The sequence below is a fragment of the Hypomesus transpacificus genome, chromosome 26 (genome assembly GCF_021917145.1).
Source record: "Hypomesus transpacificus isolate Combined female chromosome 26, fHypTra1, whole genome shotgun sequence".
NCBI lineage: Eukaryota > Metazoa > Chordata > Actinopteri > Osmeriformes > Osmeridae > Hypomesus > Hypomesus transpacificus.
The window spans coordinates 1,647,737-1,668,461 of record NC_061085.1 but is presented as its reverse complement, the minus strand read 5'-3'; the positions used below and the strand labels follow the sequence as shown (position 1 = coordinate 1,668,461).

The following is a 20,725-nucleotide window of genomic DNA, read 5'->3' as shown; positions in this document are numbered from 1 at the left end:
AACAAAAAAAAATTCTGCTCATTTACAACTCAAAATACTAAGAGTGAAGAGTAGAATTAAATAGTTGTCTTCTCATTTACCCTGAAAGAGGGAGCAGCCTCATAGTTGAATCAAAACAAATACATTTGGCAGACCAGTGTAAAACTGGACCTAATCTCTATGACTTAAACGTAATTATAATTAACGTTTTTCCCTTCTCGTGGTATTTTTAGGCATTTAGCCTACTCATATTGCATTCATTCATTAATAAAGAACCCCATTTGAAGCTTATTCTAACAACAACGTTACTGGGCATAAAGCTATCTCAGATGGGATTGCGATTCAAATAGTACCATCTGCTAACTGAAAAATATGCCCCAATAAAAGTAAATAAGCTTGACATTTATTTAGGGGAAAATCCCTCATTCATAAAAGGCTCAGTGGTAGCGATCATTGTCAGTAACAACGCAAAATAGCCCTGTGTGGAAAAGCTGCCCCGGTAAATTGTACTACTTCAGTACAGTACTAGACTGTTCGTCTCGATAGCGATTGCGTTGGTTGAATTAGATTTAACGTTCAGCCCAATGTTTAGGCTGAAATGAATTATTTTCATGAACAGATTGCCAAGTTTAGACTGTGGCAATGGAGTTTAGGTCGACCTAACAGACAAATCAGGGGAATCAGTGCCACAATAAACATATAGGTTAGTCAGATAGTTTCACCTATTGAAAGACTTTTGATTTAAGTAAGGGTAGTGCCGATTATGTGCCGCCGTTTGACTTCCTGTAAACAGCTGTGCCTGTACTGTAGGATGTTTTTGTTAGCTACTAGACTAGGCTACAGCATTGCAGTGAGCTACACTGGTTTGAAACCACAGGTAATGATAATTACACCTTCAAATCGTTACTTGTAATCTATGTCACAATAAATCCTGCAATGAAAATGTATTTGTGAGTAATGTTTATTTTAACGATTGAATGCAACAGATGCATCATAGACCGCTGTAGTATGTGTTGCCCGGGCAACAGACGCTAATGTCATTATGCTAATTCTTCAGTGAAATAGTAGACTACTGTTTCCAAAGGTAGATGTACTTCCTTAATAATATCAGCTTATATTGTACATTACACATCAGAATTGTGTGTCATATCACAAAGTAAAATGAACAAATATTTATCACCCAGGCCTCTTTGCTTGTGGCGTTTCTGCAGCTGCCTTGCAGTAAAGCAGTTAGCCTAGCTATCTCCCAGAAGTTAACGAACTGCTAAACTAATGTTCTGCTCGAGATGGTCACGCGAGTTTTCGTGACGTAACGGTGCGTTCACACTGCAGCGTTCTTTAACGCTCTGCACCGCTGGTATTCCAACAGTGCACCACGCTCGGGGGCGTGTTAAAAAAGTTAATACAGAGTTGTAGTTCTCTAAGGTCACTGTTGTAGTTTGTGTGAAACGGTGTCATGGACAAGTATGCAGACTTGGGTTCATGTATTTACAATAGCGATCATTATTGATATATAGGTGCTCCTGTCTCGATTAAAATACAGCTTTTACACGGCATGATGCAAGGAATCAGATACGCTGACTAGATGTTGCATGATCTTGTCAACTAGGCTATAGGCTACACTACTGTACAGCCCTTAAAACATTTTTCCAGTAACATTCGCTAGGTTATGGCCACTACACATTTACTGTATGGCTAGCGAGTGACTGCCAACCAGCATTTCCACGTTGAATGTCAATCGTGTGCCAGGTAAACTATACTACTGTAGCTAGACTAGTACAGTATGCAGCTAGCACAGAAGAAAGTTAGAGCTAGGTTACGTACTGTAGCTAGCTAAAGTGACGAGACTGAATTTAACACACCAGGGACACCGACAACCTCGGCAACCCTGCGCCTGATCTTGTCAACTAGCCTATAGGCTACAGTACTGTACAGCCCTTCAAACATTTTTCCAGTAACATTTGCTAGGTTATGGCCACTACACATTTACTGTATGGCTAGCGAGTGACTGCCAACCAGTATTTCAACGTTGAATGTCAATCGTGTGCCGGGTAAACTATACTACTGTAGCTAGACTAGTACAGTATGCAGCTAGCACAGAAGAAAGTTAGAGCTAGGTTACGTACTGTAGCTAGCTAAAGTGACGAGACTGAATTTAACACACCAGGGACACCGACAACCTCGGCAACCCTGCGCCAGGTACACATTTTTTGTTAACGTCCTTTTAATCGTAGAGGCGTATAAAACATTGAGTGTGTAGACACACATACGATGAGTTGCTCTTCCATCTTGAAATTGTCAAACCTAGAAATGTTTACCATGACCAACAGTTGCTACGTTACAAGAAACAAGAAACCAACCCGATTGGCCAATGCTAGCGTTTTCACGCTCCTCATTTACATAAAGTTTAAATGATCCAACTTTCGACGCCCCGCTCGCCTTCCCACAATGCCCTACGCGAGGGTCAACGCCTGGTTTTCATTGAAATTGAATTGGAAGCCGACGCCCCGCTCCGCCCGCTCTGCTGCAGTGTGAACGCACCGTTAGTGACGTTAGTAGCGTCAGTGACTGTGGCTAGCAAGTTCGCCACCGCTAGCTTCACTTTTGCCACAAAAAACTTAATTAAAACCTAAACCGAGCAACGGAACATAAATCCCAATAGAACCAACGCAATCGTGACCAAGATGAACCATTTGACATCAACGTTGTCTATGTAGTCCAAATATTGACTGAGCCTTAGGGGCGCGAAAATAAACAATACCTAGAAAAGGCTGTTCCTGCGAAACAGCAGTGAGAATGCTGAAAACCTGAATGGGAATAGTTGACCATGCTAAAAAAGCTGAAAATAGAACTTTTTAAAAAAATATTCACTAAGCTGAAGCTTCAAAGCGCCCGAAAGGTATTTTTGAAAGGGGCTGGAGCTGGACGAAGGCAAAAAACTACAGAAAAGAGAAGAAAATGCAAAAAGAGAAATAATTCTGAATAATTTGAAAATATAGTAGAAAGTCATTTTCTCAGGTTTCAAAAGGCCTGAAATGTATGTTAGAAAGGACCTGCAGTGAGATGTAGGCACATAATTAATTGAAAGATGTAGAAACAGAACAAAGTTTGAACGGTGGAACAGTGAAGCGTGTTGGCCAATCGGATTGGTTCCTTGTTTTCCTTTAACGTAGCAACCGTAGCAACATTTCTAACCTAGAATCTAGGTTTTAAGTTCAAGGTGGAGGAGAAAGTAATCATGTGTGCCTGCACACCCAGTCCTGTTCAGACACTGAATTTAAAGATGACATAAAAATTATAATCCATGGTGCAAGGTTGCCGATGTTGCCGTTGTCCCTGGTGAGTGTGTGATACTTTTAAATTCAATCTCGTCACATTACGTGACTTTGTTGTGCAACTGCAAAAGCTACTCGAACTCAGATTAAAAAACTGCTGCAAAAAAAAGCTGAACTACAGTTTTGATTGTTATTAAATAAGATCATGCTACACCTAACCAGCGGATCATTTCTTGCAAGTGTGTCAAAGTGGTATTTGTACAGACTGTATTAACACCGTAGGTGTGAATAATGCATGCATCGTCATCGTCGTCCATCTGACCTTAGCCAAAGCGAAGCTAGAGAGAGGATGCATTTCCTACAGTAAGCTAGATACTAGGGATGGGCAAACAATGCCTTGTGAAGCTTTGGAGGTTTCTTCCGGATTGTGCCGGCCCAAAGAGCCAAACTATCGGCGCATTGAAAATGAACAGCGTCATATAGCAGCCGTTGAATGAGGCGTAGTGGTTGTCTCCGACGGTAGACTACCCTATGTTATTTAATATTTTAATTAAGTACACTACATGTGTTCATTTTGATCTGATATTAGTGCTCACACATTAAAATGATACATATGTAAGCCGTAGAATTGTGTCATTTTCTTACAGTAAAAGTTAAAGAATATCTTCCAGGTTCCCTTCACTGGGGCGCGAACTCCGGAATCCAGACTTGCATTCACAATACTTCGAAAAACGCTTTAAGCAGCTACATCACCGAAAAAGCTGTTACGTGTTAATGTGCGTGGACGGTCTTTATACGATAGTTTTACTATCAATTAAACTAGATTACACTGATTTCTTCTTATTCTTAACATTTGTGATATGTAGGCCTATTGTGAACTGGGGGACTTTATTTTTACAAATTATTATTACTGTTGACAATGTTGACGAATCATCAACATTGTTTTTTCTGGGCACTTTATAGACCTACCTAGTCCTATCATGCTACGTTTCATTTAAATAAAATAACACAACAATCAAGTGCACGGATTTATAATGATTACAATCAGATTTGGCTAGATAAGGATGACTCGAGCGATTTCTGGTGCTGCTTCTCTGGCAATGTGTGATTTGTCTGTAACAAGAAGCGGTGGCTTCGTTGCTTCTATGGCTCTGGTTTAGAAGAGCGGCAAAACTTCGAACCAGTTTGTGACGTTTGAAGCATTGAACATCATCTATCATGTGGTTTCGAGATTTGATACAAGCTCCAAAACACTTTTTCGAAACTGTGCATATTGGTTTTGCGACACAAGCATCGATGTGTCAGTGCCATACGTCCCATCCCTACTATACTGCTTCAAATTGAAAACGGAGACGATCTTTTGATTTAAAGACAAGTTACTTAACATTTGTGTTCAACATCGTCAATTAAAAGTAAAAACGTTCCAGTTACAAAGCGTTTGTTTGTAGGATCAACGCCAGCTGCAGTAAACACTTAAGGGGCAATTGACTGGGTTTTTTGGGTATTTCACACTGTTCCTTAAGGTCTCCGAATAGGGTATGTAACATTGGTTGGGTTGAAAATGGCCCGGGTGCTGTTCTATGCCCTCTGAGAGATCCTCTGAAATGTTCCCGGGAAAAAACACTAGCTTTTCTCCTTTTATGGTATGCTCATTAATATTTAGATAAGCTGTGCGCTGATTGGTTGGTTATCAACGAGTGAAGCTGGGAGCAAAAACGCAACACGGCCAACAGCAGCACTCGCTTAAACACCGAAGTTGGAGACTTGAAATAAAAACGTGCAAATAAATCTATTGTGTCTACACAACACTGTTTTCAACAGATTGACTATATATCATTTGAAATGATAACATTACTTGTTTCCACTTCTGTTGTTGAAGCAAACTGGATTGACTTAGGTGGGTAGAACGTTAGGCTACAGCTTAGCAACCAAACCATATCGTGATTCTACTCGGCTTCAGTTGGCTAGCTAGGCTAGCTCTAGATATCTTGCTGTAAAATAACATGACAAAGATCTAGACAAACATGCATTGTGAATTGTAGATTTTCATTACACAGGTTATTTATTTGAATGAAACACAGTCAGGAACACGAATCAACGTTAGCCCCATTGCCAATAAACTTGGCTAAATTATCACACATTCTACCTATGCTCTTGTGTTGACTAGCAAGCTAAACTTGTTTACATGCCTACAGTCTAGGTGTTACTAGTAACAGTTACTAGCAATGCTAACGTATCCTGTATCTAGAACCTGCCTTTCTCCAGTTCTTTCAAATAGATTATCTAGACAGGCGTTAGCAATAAGCCAGACTGCTGTTCGTTTTCTGGCTATTTTTCGTAAGCTTCCCTTCTAATGCCGACTACAGCTAGTCTAGCTAGAGTCATTTGATGTGTGTAGAAACGTATTTAGCATTCTACCTGGTATGCTATATACAGGAAACGTTGGCATTGCTAATGACTGTTAGCACAACATCATACTGTCCTTATAGCTTGCGGTTGCAATGAGCATACGGTCGGAACAGCACCTCTTTCCAGGTTCAGCTTCCTAGCAAATCCTTGCTTGAAATCGTCCAAGGTTGTCAAAACTGTCTTGGGTGAAATGTTCAGAGCAAATGAATGATTGAGTGTCGAACTTCGCCGGAATCTTCTCATAGACAACAGCAGCCATGCCTGCTGAATGTTTGGCTCCTTGGGAAGACTGTGAGTGTTAGCCTTTCCTGTACAGCCTGGAACACAGCAACGACCGTGGTCCATTTTCAATATCCTTGTTATAATTCAAAACTTTCTTCTTTGTAATTTCTTATAAGTAACCTACACAAAGCAGCGCGCAGCTAAACTAGTATCGGAGATAGACGCTACCTCGGGCTGGTCTGGATGTAAATTCTGGGGCGTGACAAAGATACAGACCAGAGCCAATAAGAGGGCGATCACCGGTCCTACGTAGGACCGGTAGCTTTGTTGAAAAGCTAGCGTTTTACAGCCAAATTTTTTCTTTTTGAGATTTGAATAGGAAAGAGGTGTCAATGGACTTTGATATTCACAGTATGTTCAGTTTACCCACCGAACTGTCGTTATTCAACTATGACAAACAGGGTTCGTACGGTCATGGAAAACCTGGAAAAGTCATGGAATTTTAAAATGGTTATTTCCAGGCCTGGAAAAGTGCTTGAAAAAATCCCAAAAGTTTTGGAAAAGTCATGGAAAGTTGTTATAATCATATTTTCATGTTGTTCATTTACGCTGAGTTTTAAATAATTCACATGCGTTTAAAAGAAATACGTTCAAAATATAAGCAGGCATACGCTCTCATACTAACTGAAAAGTTAGATGGCCATAGCAAGAGTAACTCAGAGAAGCGCGAGGGATAATTCACTTCATCTGTACTGATCACCAACACAGGCACCCCCCAGGGCTGTGTGCTCAGCCCTCTCCTGTTCTCCTTGTTCACCCACGACTGTGCGGCTACGCACAGCTCCAACCTCCTCGTTAAGTTTGCTGACGACACAACCATCGTGGGCCTCATCTCTGACAGTGACGAGTCAGCCTACAGAGAGGAGGTTGACACCCTGACATCATGGTGTCAGGACAACAACCTCTCTCTTAACATCAGCAAGACCAAGGAGATGATTGTGGACTTTAGGAGGCGGCAGGAGGGGGAGCATGCACCCCTATTCATCAATGGATCGGAAGTGGAGAAGGTCAGCTGCTTCAAGTTCCTCGGGGTGAACATCAGCAATGACCTCACCTGGTCTGTTCACACGGACAAGGTGGTCAAAACGGCCCGTAAGCGCCTCTTCTTCCTGAGGAGACTGAAGAAGTTTGGTATGGACTCAGTCATCCTTACTAACTTTTACAGATGCACTATAGAAAGCATTCTGACTGGTTGTATCACAGTGTGGTATGGGAGCTGCACAGACCGGGACCGCAAGGCCCTACGAAGTGTGGTCCGTTCTGCTGAGTTCATCATCGGCAGGAAGCTCCCAGCCCTACAGGACACCTACCACACACGTTGCCTTAGGAAAGCCAGCAGGATTCTAAGAGACTGTTCCCACCCATCCTTCAGTCTCTTTACCCCGTTGCCTTCTGGCAGGCGTTACCGCAGCATCCGGTCGCGCACACGCAGACTGGACAACAGTTTCTACCCAAGGGTCATCAGGCTTCTCAATGGACACTGATATGGACATTTTTACTGCACACTAGTCACTTATACACTGTCACTTTCAGCTACTGGTTGCTCTTCAGTAACATTGCACTACTGTACCTCGCCACCAGGCTCCTGTTTGGTCATTGACAAAGTCACTGATCTGTAAATTTGCAAATTTTGTGTATTAGGGTTAGTATAGCGTACTATTTATTGTTATCTGTAATTTAGGAAGTTTTAGTGTTAGGGTTAGTATAGTCGTTTATTTATTGCTATCTGTATATTTAGGAAGTTCACTTATCTAAGCTCAGCATAGATGTAAATTTGTTCTGTGTACTTATATGTTATGTTATGCCAAGTGCTTGCGTTGTCTTGTCTTAAGAATTTCAGTGCCCAGTCTAACCTTGTGTTGCTCTGTGCACCTGACAAATAAAAGACTTGAACTTGAAATGCCAGGAAAGTGTAGCTTTAAAGATGCTTGGCTACAAATTTAAAGATACATTAAACAGACAAAGACCCGGGACGAGCAAAATGTCGGTTGTGTGGTGGAAAATCATTCGACATTTCAAACATGGGAGAGGCGGCATTAACTAGCCATTCCAAAGGAAGCAAACATCTGAGCGCAGCCCGGTGATGGGTGTTGCTAGCAAAGCTACAGAAGATTATGCCGCTTATTACACGGCTACTTGCCAAAAAAATAACTTAACACAGTGTGTCTTTTTACAATTTATTTGTTAGCTACCGTTTGTAGTGTTGATCAACAGAAAAATAGTTTGACGTTGAACTTCATAGACGTTGAACATTCTTTAGGCTTCAAATCAGCTGACGTCGCTAAGCAACGGAGTACGCTGGGGTTGAAAAGTTACCGGACTGCTTGCGGAGTGCTACGAAAGATGTGAATCCGAGGCAAAAAGGCCACTTCCCTTGACAGCGGTCAAATATGCATAGCAAAGTTCAAATGTAAAAAAATTATTCACCGCAGAACGTTGGGAAGCCCCATTTAAGTGAACGGAGCATTCTACAGTATTACGAACAGCCGTGTAATACAACTTTTTAACGTATACACCAAGATTTCACAAAAAGTTTGGTCATGGAAATTTGGTTTAAAGTCATTGAAAAGGCATGGAAAAGTCATGGAAATCCATTGGTCAAAATGTGTATGAACCCTGGACAAGGTAAAATCGGTTTTGCAGTCAATTGCCCCTTTAAAGCTACCCCAGCCCCGGTTTGGCTGTTCGTGACGGTCAGCTATGACAGTCTTGAGCCTCGATTTTTGCAGATTTATGTGAAACTTACTAAAATAAAAACAGTCTAGCTAGATTATGTACACTTTAAACTCAATGTACATACCTTGTTTGGCCAATTTGGTCGATGGTGGAAAAAAAGTCAAACTGTATTTAGCTATGGAGAGCCATCGCGCTAGCTTGATTATAATAAGAGAATAACAGAAATGTAGCTAGAATCCACACCTCAGACAAGTTAACCTAGACGCAAAACTGTACGTCCAATCCCAAAAACACGGATATTTTCTGTGACCCAAGACTCCGCCGAAACCATAGATAACCTTTAAGTGTCTGTGCGGTCAGAAATACAACTCTTATGACAGTTTCCAAAACGTTTACCCAATTTTGCTTTCATGGTGCGTGTCTGTTTGGTTGCCACAGTGATGGCGCAGCTGTGATCGCTAACAAGCTAGGCAGAGAGAATAACCAACATTTACCTAGCATCCACACTCAAACAAGTTAACCTAGACACAAAACTATACGTCCAATCCCAAAACTACGGATATTTTCCGAGTCCCAAGACTCTGCCGAAACCAGAGATGTCCTTTAGATGTCTGTGAGGTCAGAAACACAACTCTATCGGCAGTTTCAAAATCTTGTTCCTTTCGGCTTTCTCTGACAAATTTTACCCACCTCTCCATTGAAGTTAGTAAGAGAATCTGAAAGGCTGCTCTCGCTTCAAGGCTCATAGCTGAAAATCTGTAAATGTGAGCTCTTTAGTAGTTACAGTGGCTGAAAGAGGCCAATTTTTTCTACATTTTAAGACAATTTAGTTGAATATCAGAAAAAGAGCAGCCAGCAGAGTGTGCCACTGAGTAGCACACACTCTGCTGGCTGCTCATGCATAACAATCAAGAAGGAGCAAAAATGTTGCATAAAATAGCTATTATGTCCACAATTGTGTTCACTGCTGAATTGGTGGTGTTATGGACACATACTTACACTGCCATCTGGTGGTGTCAGAAGCTTATAATACACTACGGTCAAAATTCTAAATGGCGGCGAACACAAGGGAAGATCCAAGTGCTAGCTCCATACACAAACGTCGACCAGGTAAGAAGTTCTGTCATATTTCATGGCTTATTCTGATTTAGATATTTCTAAAAGCCTTTTCTATTTGTCATGACATGCAAATTTGAAAAAAAGTGTAAAACTAGCAACTTTGTAGGTTGCTAAACTTGAAGTACACGTATGTGTACTTATGTACTGATGCTCCTCGAAACTAAGCTAATATGCACACACGTAAAATAGGAAAAAGCTAGCTCTGATGCAGCTAAAAAGCTGTACATGGTCCCTATGCAATAAATAACAATTAAATCACTAAATGCATACAAACATACTTAAATTAGTTGGGTTGAAAATGTTAGTAAAATGTAATATGCTAGTAAAAATGTGCACATGTAAATTAGCTTGCATATTATCCTATTGGAATAAATAACAAATAAATAATGCAAACCTACATACATAAATGAAATTAATTTGTATTTGATTTTATCATGTTTTTATTTCCAGAGCGTTTTTCTTTGCAAAGAGCATTGAAGCTACTTAAGTCAATTGATGGAGACAACTCAGATTTGGACGTGTCTGACAACAATGATTCCATCCTGGATGGCAATTACCAACCATCACCACAGGAGGAAAGCAGCAGTAAGGACAGAAGTGATGATGGATGAGGACCCCATTCCTTTCACAGGAGCCTGTCCGTGCAGAGAATATCTGCCAATGAAGCCAAACCCAGTTGGCATAAAGAACTTTGTTTGTGCTACAGCAGAAGGCATTGTGCTTGACTTTGAGCTGTATCAAGGCACAGGTTCACTGATTGAGAAGGTCGAACAACCAGAGGGCCTGGATTTGGGAAGCTTAGTCATCGAGCGTTTGTGCCAAACTCTGCATCGTGGCACAAAGGTGTATTGTGACCGGTTCTTCACCACCATCAGAGGTGCGCAACGAATGATGGAGAAAGAGCTGTACATGACTGGTACAATAATGAAGAACAGACTCGCTGAAGCGAAGCATAAGTTACCCAGTGACAAAGCCATGAAAAACGCACCTCATCAGAAGTTTCCGCTGAAGATGGAAAGTTGTGTGTAGTGAAGTGGTACGACAACAAACCAGTATTGCTGATGTCTGTTGTTCATGGTACACAGCCTGAAGACACCTGCCAGCGCTGGGACGAGAAGAAAGTGAAACAATATGTCACTGTCTCGCGACCAAGCATTGTCCGTGAGTACAACATCAAGATGGGTGGAGTTGATTTGATGGATAGAATGATAAGTTACTATCGCATGAGCACCCGTACTAAGAAGTGGACAATGCGGATGGTAATGCACTTCACGGATCTGGCTTTAGCCAACAGCTGGCTACTCTACCGAAAAGACCATGCAATATGTGGGATGGCTGAGCGGTGAGGGAGTTGGGCTAGAAATCAGAAGGTTGCCGGATCGATTCCCCGCCATGCCAAATTACGTTGTGTCCTTGGGCAAGGCACTTCACCCTACTTGCTTCGGGGGGAATGTCCCTGTACTTACTGTAAGTCACTCTGGATAAGAGCGTCTGCTAAATGACTAAATGTAAATATGTGCTGGACCAAAGACAAGACCCATCCAGTTCCTTCAGTTCCGCATGGAAGTGGCTAAGATCCTCTTGGTCCAGCATCATGGTGCATATGCAGACCTTTCTACACAGTCTGAGGAAGAAGAAGATTCAAACCAGGGAGTGAAACGTCACGTGACAGAGTTGCCCCATGTCTCGGACCGCAGGAGGGCTAATGCTCACCTCCCAGAGATGATCGGCCTGAAGAATGCAAAACTAGGCTGCCCTGGAAGAACCCGAGTTCGTTGTATGACCTGCAAAGTGTTCTTGTGCTTGCAAACCGAGCGCAACTGTTACTCAGCCTTTCACACATAAGTGATGGCAGTGATTCTCAAGGTGTGTACATGTTCCTTGGTTCCTCCATGTTCTCCGACTCCGTGAAAGTCAATAAATCAGGTGACCTCTGGGCCTCTGTAAGAAAGCCTGGTCCTTCAGTGCTCAGGAAGTGCTGCCTTTAACATGTTTACTTTTTTACAGTACCAATGCAAAATGTCACATGAGCTACTCACCTACTGTTTTTTTTTTTTTTCACTATGATTTACAAAACACATTAGTAGCCTAATGCAAGAGTGACTATTTAAAAAGCTTTGAATGTTTTATATATTGTTACAGACATACAACGTCATCTTGCAACTGTTTTGCAGTAAATTAAATGTTCCACACACTATTTTTAACTGTCCAAAATGGGCGAAAATGCAATGTTTCCATGTTTTTTACTATCTGATAGTCAAAACATGTTTAGAAAATATGTGTGTATATGTTATTAACACATAAACAAACAGTCAGGAAAAAACAGCTGTGTTCGAGGCAGAAATAGAGTTTTTTATTACACAAAGGTGACTTTAGTGTTTAATGGAAAGTCGGACCATGAATCCACATATGTGGACATCATTTTTCTCTAAAAGTACATCATGTCAAAAGATGATACTTCGTTTTTATTCTAATTAGGTTCCAATAAGCCCATATAGCAAAGAGAAATAAAAAATGCATGTAAAAAAACAGCTTGGACCCTAAGAGGTTAAAAGTATAAAAGTGAGAAATTAGAAAAGTCATAGCACACATCTCCCGAAGGAGCTGAACGTTTTGATACCAAAATTGTAGGAATTGGTGAAAGTATGCAGGACTAGTTAAAGGGCAAAAAAACGGCGGAAAAACAGCATTCTCACAATAATAATAGAGCGGGCACAATTTCTGGGGAAATTGTAGGGTGTGCTTTCTTGCGTCGGTTGCAGGTGGGTATGTTTTCCCGTCTAGTGATATTTTCAAGCATTTAGCCTACTCATATTGCATAATTCATTAAGAACACCCATAAAAAAAGCAAACCGCCTTTGAAACAAGCGAACCCCCTTAGGAACAAGCTACTGTAACAACGTTGTCACTGGCAGTATTCAGATGGAATTGCAATTCAAACAGTACAGTCTGTTATTAACTGAAAATATGCCCCCCAAAACGTAAATACGTTTGACATTAATTTAGGGGGACATGGCTAATTCAAAAGAAGTTTGCTAGAGGCAAGCTACCTGCTGTTGCTAGCCACACTTCACGGATTGTTTGAAAGCGCCGGAAATTAGAATGTTTCTTTTGACATAATAAAGTTTAGCCATAGCTGTGGCATTGAAGGCAGTAGCCTACGACTACACACTTCCAGTGGGCGAGCCGAGTCTGACGGCTAACGTCAAAACATGACGCGGTCTCACTCAAATTCCAAGTTTTACACAAATCACAAAAATATGCTGACCCGCTGGCTGTCTTCACAATCGCCATATCTTTAAACACTGCTCTCCAATTTGATGTAGAAATGTCCCTGGTACGAAATTAAGAAAATGCTCATCAGACGCACATCGACAACACTGTTGTCGACGAGTGTCAACACTTGTTGAAAACACTGTTTTTGCTGCCGACGGGGCTCTCACGTAGCAAACAAAGTTTTTACAGCAACCTACATTCAAATCTCACCACCTGGCTGTCTTCACAATAGTCATATCGTCATAAAATGTCCCTCTTTCTGTTTTTTCGTGTAAAATTGAACTATAAAATTACAAAAATACTGACGCTTTCTAGCAAGGCTGCCGCCTAAAAGACTAGGCGGTCTCACGGGCGACCCGCACTAGCTCAAATTACAAAAACTTTCACGACCTAAATCAAAAATCCGAGATGGCAGTTCCACTCAAAATCGCTTTCTCAACAAAGTCCAATGGTTGGACATTTTTTTGGGGTGGTATTTTTCACTCATAATCCATGCTCCAACATGCGTGCTAGAACGTCTCTATCATGTTGTATCCATGCGTGGTTGCTAATGTGTGTTGACGTGGTGACGTAGCTAGCACAGAGTACCCTTCGTCGACTAAAGGCACTTTTCGGCACCAAAACGTTGTACCCTCCTAAACTGTGCAACAGAATGTAAATCCCAATACAAGCAACGCAATCGAGACCAAGACAAACATTTTGACACAGGCTTTGTCTATGTAGTCCAAATATTGACTGATCCTTAGGGGGGCGAAAATAAACAATAAAATAATAATATGTGAGAGAACGAAGGTTGTGCTCTAATCCCATCTTTTTTGAGAGGGCTTTATGGAACAGGCCCCCGAGTAATACTTATTTTGGTCTTAATTTCTTGTCTTTTTGTCCACACATCTCTATTTTATCTTCTCATTTCTTTCTGGCAGGATTTCTGAGGATCTGTCACATCAAGATCGAGTCCATGCTATAACAGTAAGTGATTAAATCCTTATGCTACCAAATCCCCCTTTACAGTACACATTCATTACCGGTCATCTGCTCCTTCTTCCCATTTTCTCCAGGCCTATTCAATGTCAAGGTTATCGTTTGGTTGGTAGGTATTTATTGGTTGCTATACTTTATATTTAGGCTTATAAGACCTTACTCAATATATGCAATTTAGTAAAGTTTGCTGATCCCCTAGAGCACATGTGTCAAACTAAAAGCCCGCGGGCCAAATGTGGCCCGCCACGTCATTTTATGTGGCCCGCGGAAGCTTAATGGTGTACTGAAATAATTCTAAGCTGCTTTACAGCGTGCATTGACCATAAACTACATCTCTCACAATGCATTTTGATTATGTTACGGCAAAGTGATGACATCCCGCCTCTAATAAGCAGTGTATGCCCATCAGTGTTAAACGCAAACTGGGTGAAGGCAAGCATGGGTTGCAAGCACTCTAATGGAGCCGGTCCTGCAAACGTACCCCATGCGCATTTTCAGCCAAGGTCCTTGGGCATTCAATCCAAGTTGGTATTGCTCTCGAACTTGGTTAGAGTACTCAGCCAAGGTAGCATGTTTCTGCTTACCCTGCCAACAATTTGGAGCCAGAAATGATGAAGACTTCCCCTTCACTAGACAAGGTTTTACCAATTGGAAAATGGCAATGTTTATTTTACATAAAGCTCAAAAAGCTATTCTGCGTTCAAATGAAGAGCAAAACATTTCGCTTGCGCACTGTGCGCGCTTGCATTAAGTGTGAAAGTCCCTATATAGCGTCACAACAAACCCAGAATACCTCTTAGGTTTGGGCTAATCCCCGAATATCAGCCTATCAATATAAAAAAGAATAAGATCCCCTTCCATAATCATTATACCACCCCGAAATGTTAACTGCACCCCCAGTCAAAGCAGGCTGCATCCAGCCCTGGATGGAAGGCAGTTTCAATAAAGATGGGAAAGCGAATGTTAGTGCTTCAAGGATAAAAAAAAAAATGTATTTGGTGTTATAAGGCGATGTTGGTCGTTGGAGTACAATCTCTGTCGGCATTTTGACACCAAAAACAGAGATAAATATAGTTGCAAGCAGCAATGAAGGGGCCAAGCAGCATTCGATATGGAAATTCAGTAGCTAAAACAGCAAAACCTTTAATAAAGTCACCATAGGGTTCCGTCGAATCGTCCGTATCTACGGAATCTAATGAAACCTCACTTAAGAAAACGGTCTCATGGTTCAAAAGTTATGGGCGTAAACGCACCTCCAACTTTGACGCCTTGGTGGCGCTATAGAGCTTCAGGGATCGACATGAAACTTTGCTGACGATAGTCAGTGTGCCAAATTTCAAAACTTCGCACCAATTGCTATGCAAAATAATAATAATAATAATAAAACTAACAAAAACAATAGGTGCCACATCATCTTTGCTGCTGCTTGGCCCCTAAATATGCCAAATTTATCCTCCAAGAAAAACAGCAGATTGTCCAAGAATTAAAACGCGGAATGCAATTCCAGCAGAATAGGCCCTATGTTCACAAAAGCTACAACTAAAACACCGTTTTTTACATAGTGACTGACATTACATCGTAGTTACAACTAGGGGTGTCACGATACCAAAAATTCAGTAGTCGGTGCCAATACCATTAAAATAACACGATTCTCGATGCCAATTTCGATACCATGGTAAAAAAAAAGAGGATTGTCTAAGATTCCATGTAGGCTACTTGAACCATGAACTTCTTTAAAATATTTGAAAAATAGCAAAATGTCCTACAAAGACATACAAAACATGTGCAATAGAGCATAGCACAACATAATAAAGTGCAATTAAGCCATTCAGCTAACAAGATGAACATGACATGAGTTTACCTTCTAAGCTATGGGCTAACGTTAAAACTACAGCTAACCTAAACTATGTACATAAGCCATTGTAACACACGTGCCCACCATCTCAAACATCATGTAACGTGTATTTTAGTATGACAGATTAAACAAACAGAAAAAGAGCATTCTTTGGATGTATTCAGAATTTCGCCGCGACTTCAACGAACATTGATTTATTTTGTATGATGCCAGATGTTAGCATCGGTGCTGCGCCTCTTCTGGAACTGAATCAGAACTTGCCTTGAATTTTTTAAACAAATCCAGATGACGATCTTTCAGGTGCTTAGCTAAATTGGAAGTATTCTCCCTTGGTCTGAAGACTGCGGTAGCATTTTTTGCATAATGGCTTCTGCGGATTAATTATAACGCCACGGTCATCTGCCTCAAACGCAAACTACTTTTTTTGCCTTTCTTGTCAACAAGTCGAAGCGGGGCGATCGCTAAAGCAGCAGTTGTTATCTTGTTTTTCTTAATGTAAACGTCGACTGGAACACTCCTGAAGGCGCAGCACCGATGCTAACATCTGGCATCGGCGCTCACGGTACTTACGGTGCTTCAAAAAAATGGGCATCGTCGGTGTTTTGTTATTTTAGCATCGGAAGGTACCGTAAGTATCGGTTCTCGTGACATCCCTAGTTACAACTGGCCCTTTGAGGGCAACCATAATGCTGATGTGGCCCTCGGTGAAAATGAGTTTGACACCCCTGCCCTAAAGTGTCGATAGGAACACTAAAGCATGCTTCTGTTGGTCTTAATGGTTTTAGTAGTTACCACAAACACACTTTATGCACACATTCACCAAAGACCAGGGGGGTATTCCATCAATGTTGATTAAGTCAGTAACCAAGGTAACTTGTACCGCTGAACTATCCTGATCGGTTGCAAATAATTTACAACGGGCGTAAACAGAATCCTAAAAGAGTACCGTCGAGTTCCTTTGCGTTTGCAGCACTGATTGAAATAAACTACTTCGTTTTCAAAAGCCATTGGTTTAATTGACTTAGGCCTAAACTATATAAGCAGTCTGAAGGCAAGTTATAACCAATTATGGCGTGTCCTTTCCTCGACAATCCTATGGCTGATTGTGTACAGTTTATCCAAAGAGCATTTACTCCACCAGCCGCACCGGTCTATAGAGACTGAAATAATCCACTGTTCTTCACTGCCGACTATTTGTGGCACAGGTATAGGTACAGCCGGCTCAGCATAGTTTATATAATCTGATGAAACCACACATAAACAAGCAAACCCACCGAAGCCAGAACATGTTAAATCTGCATAGCTCTGCTCTTTCTTTGCTTGTGGGACATTCTAGATTCTGTCAAGATGTAATGGAACAGAGTTGAGCAACTGTACCAACTGTAGTCTTTTTTGTTATGAGGCTGCTGTAAGGTGACCAGCACAGAGCCAGGGATCCTGAGGCCCCTGAAAATGTGTAAAATGAGTGGACAATTCAGTTAGCATAATACAATTTTCCACTTATCGTGTCAAAGAATATAAAGTTAATGTCCTTACAATAAATATATAATACATACACGTTTTTGTTGTTGTTGGTGAAACTTAACTTTTATATATTTTATTGGCCAAACCTTCGTCAGTCTCTGCTTGCCAGGAAAAAGGAATTGACCAAAAATTGTCTTGTAATGTACTTTGTGTGATATTGTGTGCTATCCTTCTATCTTTCTGTTTGATTTATTACAATGTTGTGTGGTATATTATGAAGTATATGCAAGGTATTAACATTATAAGGACACAAGCCTAAAGTTACAGTCCTGACACCAGTTGAGGTCCTAACACATTTGGCGCCCCGGGCAAGGTTCACCACCCCCCCCCCCCCCAACCAAGTAAACGGCACGTCAATGCCGAGTTGCTGCCCTGTTCGCCCGTGCAGACACTGTGCAGACACTGTGTAATGGAATAGTCAGGATGCTGTCATAATGCAAATTATTTATTAATACCGACCGTAACAAAGATCTTTGTGACCAGGTCCGTTACAGGCAGCCTGTTGGCATTCATTAATGCACTGGGCTTGATACTAACTTTTCATTCTCCACGAATAGGAGAAAAGAAAGATACTGACAGAAATTGAGAACAAAATGAGATTACTGGAGGATGATAAAAGAAATCTGCAGTATCTCAAGGTAAGGACAGATTATGTGTTCTGTATATTCGTCAATAAACATATTGTATAATGTGTTCAGAATACAAAACATGCAGTAGTTACCTGAGAACATGTACATAGGGACAACATAATAGACGAAGATAACGTGGGCAGTTAAAGGAGTGTAATGGTTACTAATATTTGGACTGATCACAGTCTCATTCACAGCACATAGATTATAACTATTGAATATACAAACCCACATTTGTACATCATTTGTGCATAGTACATACATATACATAGTACAGATAAACTTATATTTGATGCCTTAAAATTTTTTGATTAATGTTGAATTGTTTCCAGGTGGTCCAGCTGTAAATACATTGGACACCAGGCAATAAGTGGGTAGATCTTTGTGCACCGGTCTTTGAGCCCTGCAGAATTGAGAACAGTCCATGTCATAGCATCACAGACTTCTTCTTTACTAGTATGGATGACGTGGGTACATTTAAGGGGAGATCGCAGTTTTGTACATAAAGAATCCTAATATGTGAAGTAACATTCTTATCTACATAAATAACAAAACACATTTAAAAGCCTATATGAAACCAGAATGTATCCAATCTTACTGTGCAGTTAAGTCTAGTGCAGTGGCTAGTGTCCAAGGTAGATAATGAAAGTGATGGGTGATGGCAGTTGTAAAATGGGTTTAAGTGAAGGGTTCAGCTGGAAGAGAGGAGGAGTGAGGGGGGGACTTGGTGGGGCAGAGGATGAGGAGAGCAGTAAATCCAAATGGGTGCAGGTGGGGGACAGGGGAAGTAGACAGTCCCAACCAGGGTGAGATGTCACAGGGGTGGAAGATTTAAGTCCACAACGGGGTGTTCGAAGATCTAGGTACTGTTTGGTGAGCATGTGCACTGCCTGGGAAATAAATTAATTCATGTCATAATGCCCCACCATCAGTGGTTTCTCAACGGATGACTGCCAGGGTGGGTCATGTCTTTGTTGATGGAGGCTCTGCTCTCAGCGTGTAGTGTACACAGCGCTGATCCCTGGTAACTCAACTATGATGACTTCTGTGCTGCTTTCACAATCCCCTGCCTATTCTAGGCGGTTGTGTTGTGATGTACCACACTTGCACCACACCACGGTAAAGTTTACAAGAGTCAGTGTGCTAAAACCCACATCCTTAAGAACCTTAAAAGGTGGACATCCATAAATAGCCATTAACTCTTGTTGTATCATTCAAACCTTGCCGACTGAAGAAACAGTTGGTACACGTAAAATTGGTCAAAACTCGGGTTTGTTTCGGAATATTAACGATATCTTGATGTCAAAATGGCCACTGCACTCTGACCTTTCGATTGACACCTCAATTGACCCAATATGAGCTTCTATGCCATACCCATAGCCTTCTAAAGCCAACCAGGTGGTTCCCAAAATCCATGCGTCCTGCGCATCCGTCCTTGTGTTCAAGCTTCTTTACTCAAAACCAGTAGGACTTACAGGGATCCTGACAACAGGGGAAGGATATTCAGAGTGTCACCTTTCAAAAGAGACCACAACCATGCATGTACTCCAAATTGTTCAAGAACAGCTTTCAATTTACTTTGGGTATGCCTTGTTTAGGCGTTTTAGGCAAATTTGACAGGATTCTTAAGAGGAAGGAAAACCTTTACAAAAGTGCTATAACAAAACAAAACATGTTAACACACAACCTCTAAAACATGTATGGAGTTATGACATTTTAGTGCAGACCATCCCTGTGGTGTAGCAGGAAAGGAATGATGGTGCAAATAATAACATTTTATTTTCTAACAAAAACAAGACTTAAATATGGCTGCAGGCATCAATGGCGGGTGCCTCCCCAACATTGCAAACAATTTCTAAATTGACATGACACAGACATGTATTTCATACATGTGCACAACATTTCAAGACAATTAGAGCAATTAAGAAATTCTTCACAAATTGGAGAGAAAGATCCATGCTGCCGACATTATGGGTTCTTGAGGCTTTTTTGTTCCCCATGAACAAGATACATACCAACTTTCAGACATATTGGCCTGATGGGGTCAAAATGCCACCTTTTGAAAGTCAGAACTTTGAAGCGTGTTCTTTAAGGCCACCTATGCTCTGGTCAGGCCTATCATGCAGAGATCCATTCTTTGAAAGTTTTGACTCTGGGCCGCATGAGGTAAAAGTAGCCCAAAAACCTGCCACCCACAACCAATACATTTTCACCCGCAACACAGTTTTCAAAGTTCCCCGATTTGGCAAGAAAAACACAGATATTGTAACACTTCCTAAGTTGATCTTGTTCCTGAATTTCAGTCAATACACAAGTGACAAGAGTCATGAGGACAACTGGGCTAAGACAGAGCGCATGGTCAGCTGCTTGCAATTGTAGCTGGTAAGTGTAAAGTAGACAAAAAAATAGTTTTTGTCTCTGGTATGATTAAACTACAAAACATGCACAATCAGGGTGACCAACAGGATGATCTTAACTAACAAACAATAAGATTACACACATTTAACTGAACGAACACAACAACTGAAATCCCCTGCACCGCTTTTCTAACCAAACTATTTTCCACAACTCTTTCCCTTTTTTGGCACTGCATGCTGGGTACACAAGGGCACTGACGTTACAATATGATTATGTAGCTGACAATGTATATGTAAAGATAACAACCAAGCTAGCAACCTCGCCAAATCTGACTGCAGTTTTGTACACCATCTGTACTGTGA

General features: G+C 41.2%; 1 protein-coding gene across 9 annotated transcripts in view; it reads left to right on the top strand.

Annotated features, from left to right (window-relative positions):
• The window catches only part of palm1a (paralemmin 1a), a 128,834-nt gene that overhangs the window by 26,142 nt on the left and 81,967 nt on the right, over positions 1 to 20,725 (top strand). For 5 of the 9 annotated variants that reach the window (XM_047049735.1, XM_047049736.1, XM_047049737.1 and 2 more), the window contains exons 2-3: positions 13,940 to 13,985; positions 17,934 to 18,014. In XM_047049735.1, the coding sequence (XP_046905691.1) occupies positions 13,940 to 13,985; positions 17,934 to 18,014 (127 nt within the window). Of the gene's footprint in view, positions 1 to 13,939; positions 13,986 to 14,074; positions 14,107 to 17,933; positions 18,015 to 20,725 lie in introns of all 9 variants that reach the window. The other 4 variants (XM_047049739.1, XM_047049743.1, XM_047049740.1 and 1 more) reach the window with 2 other exon arrangements.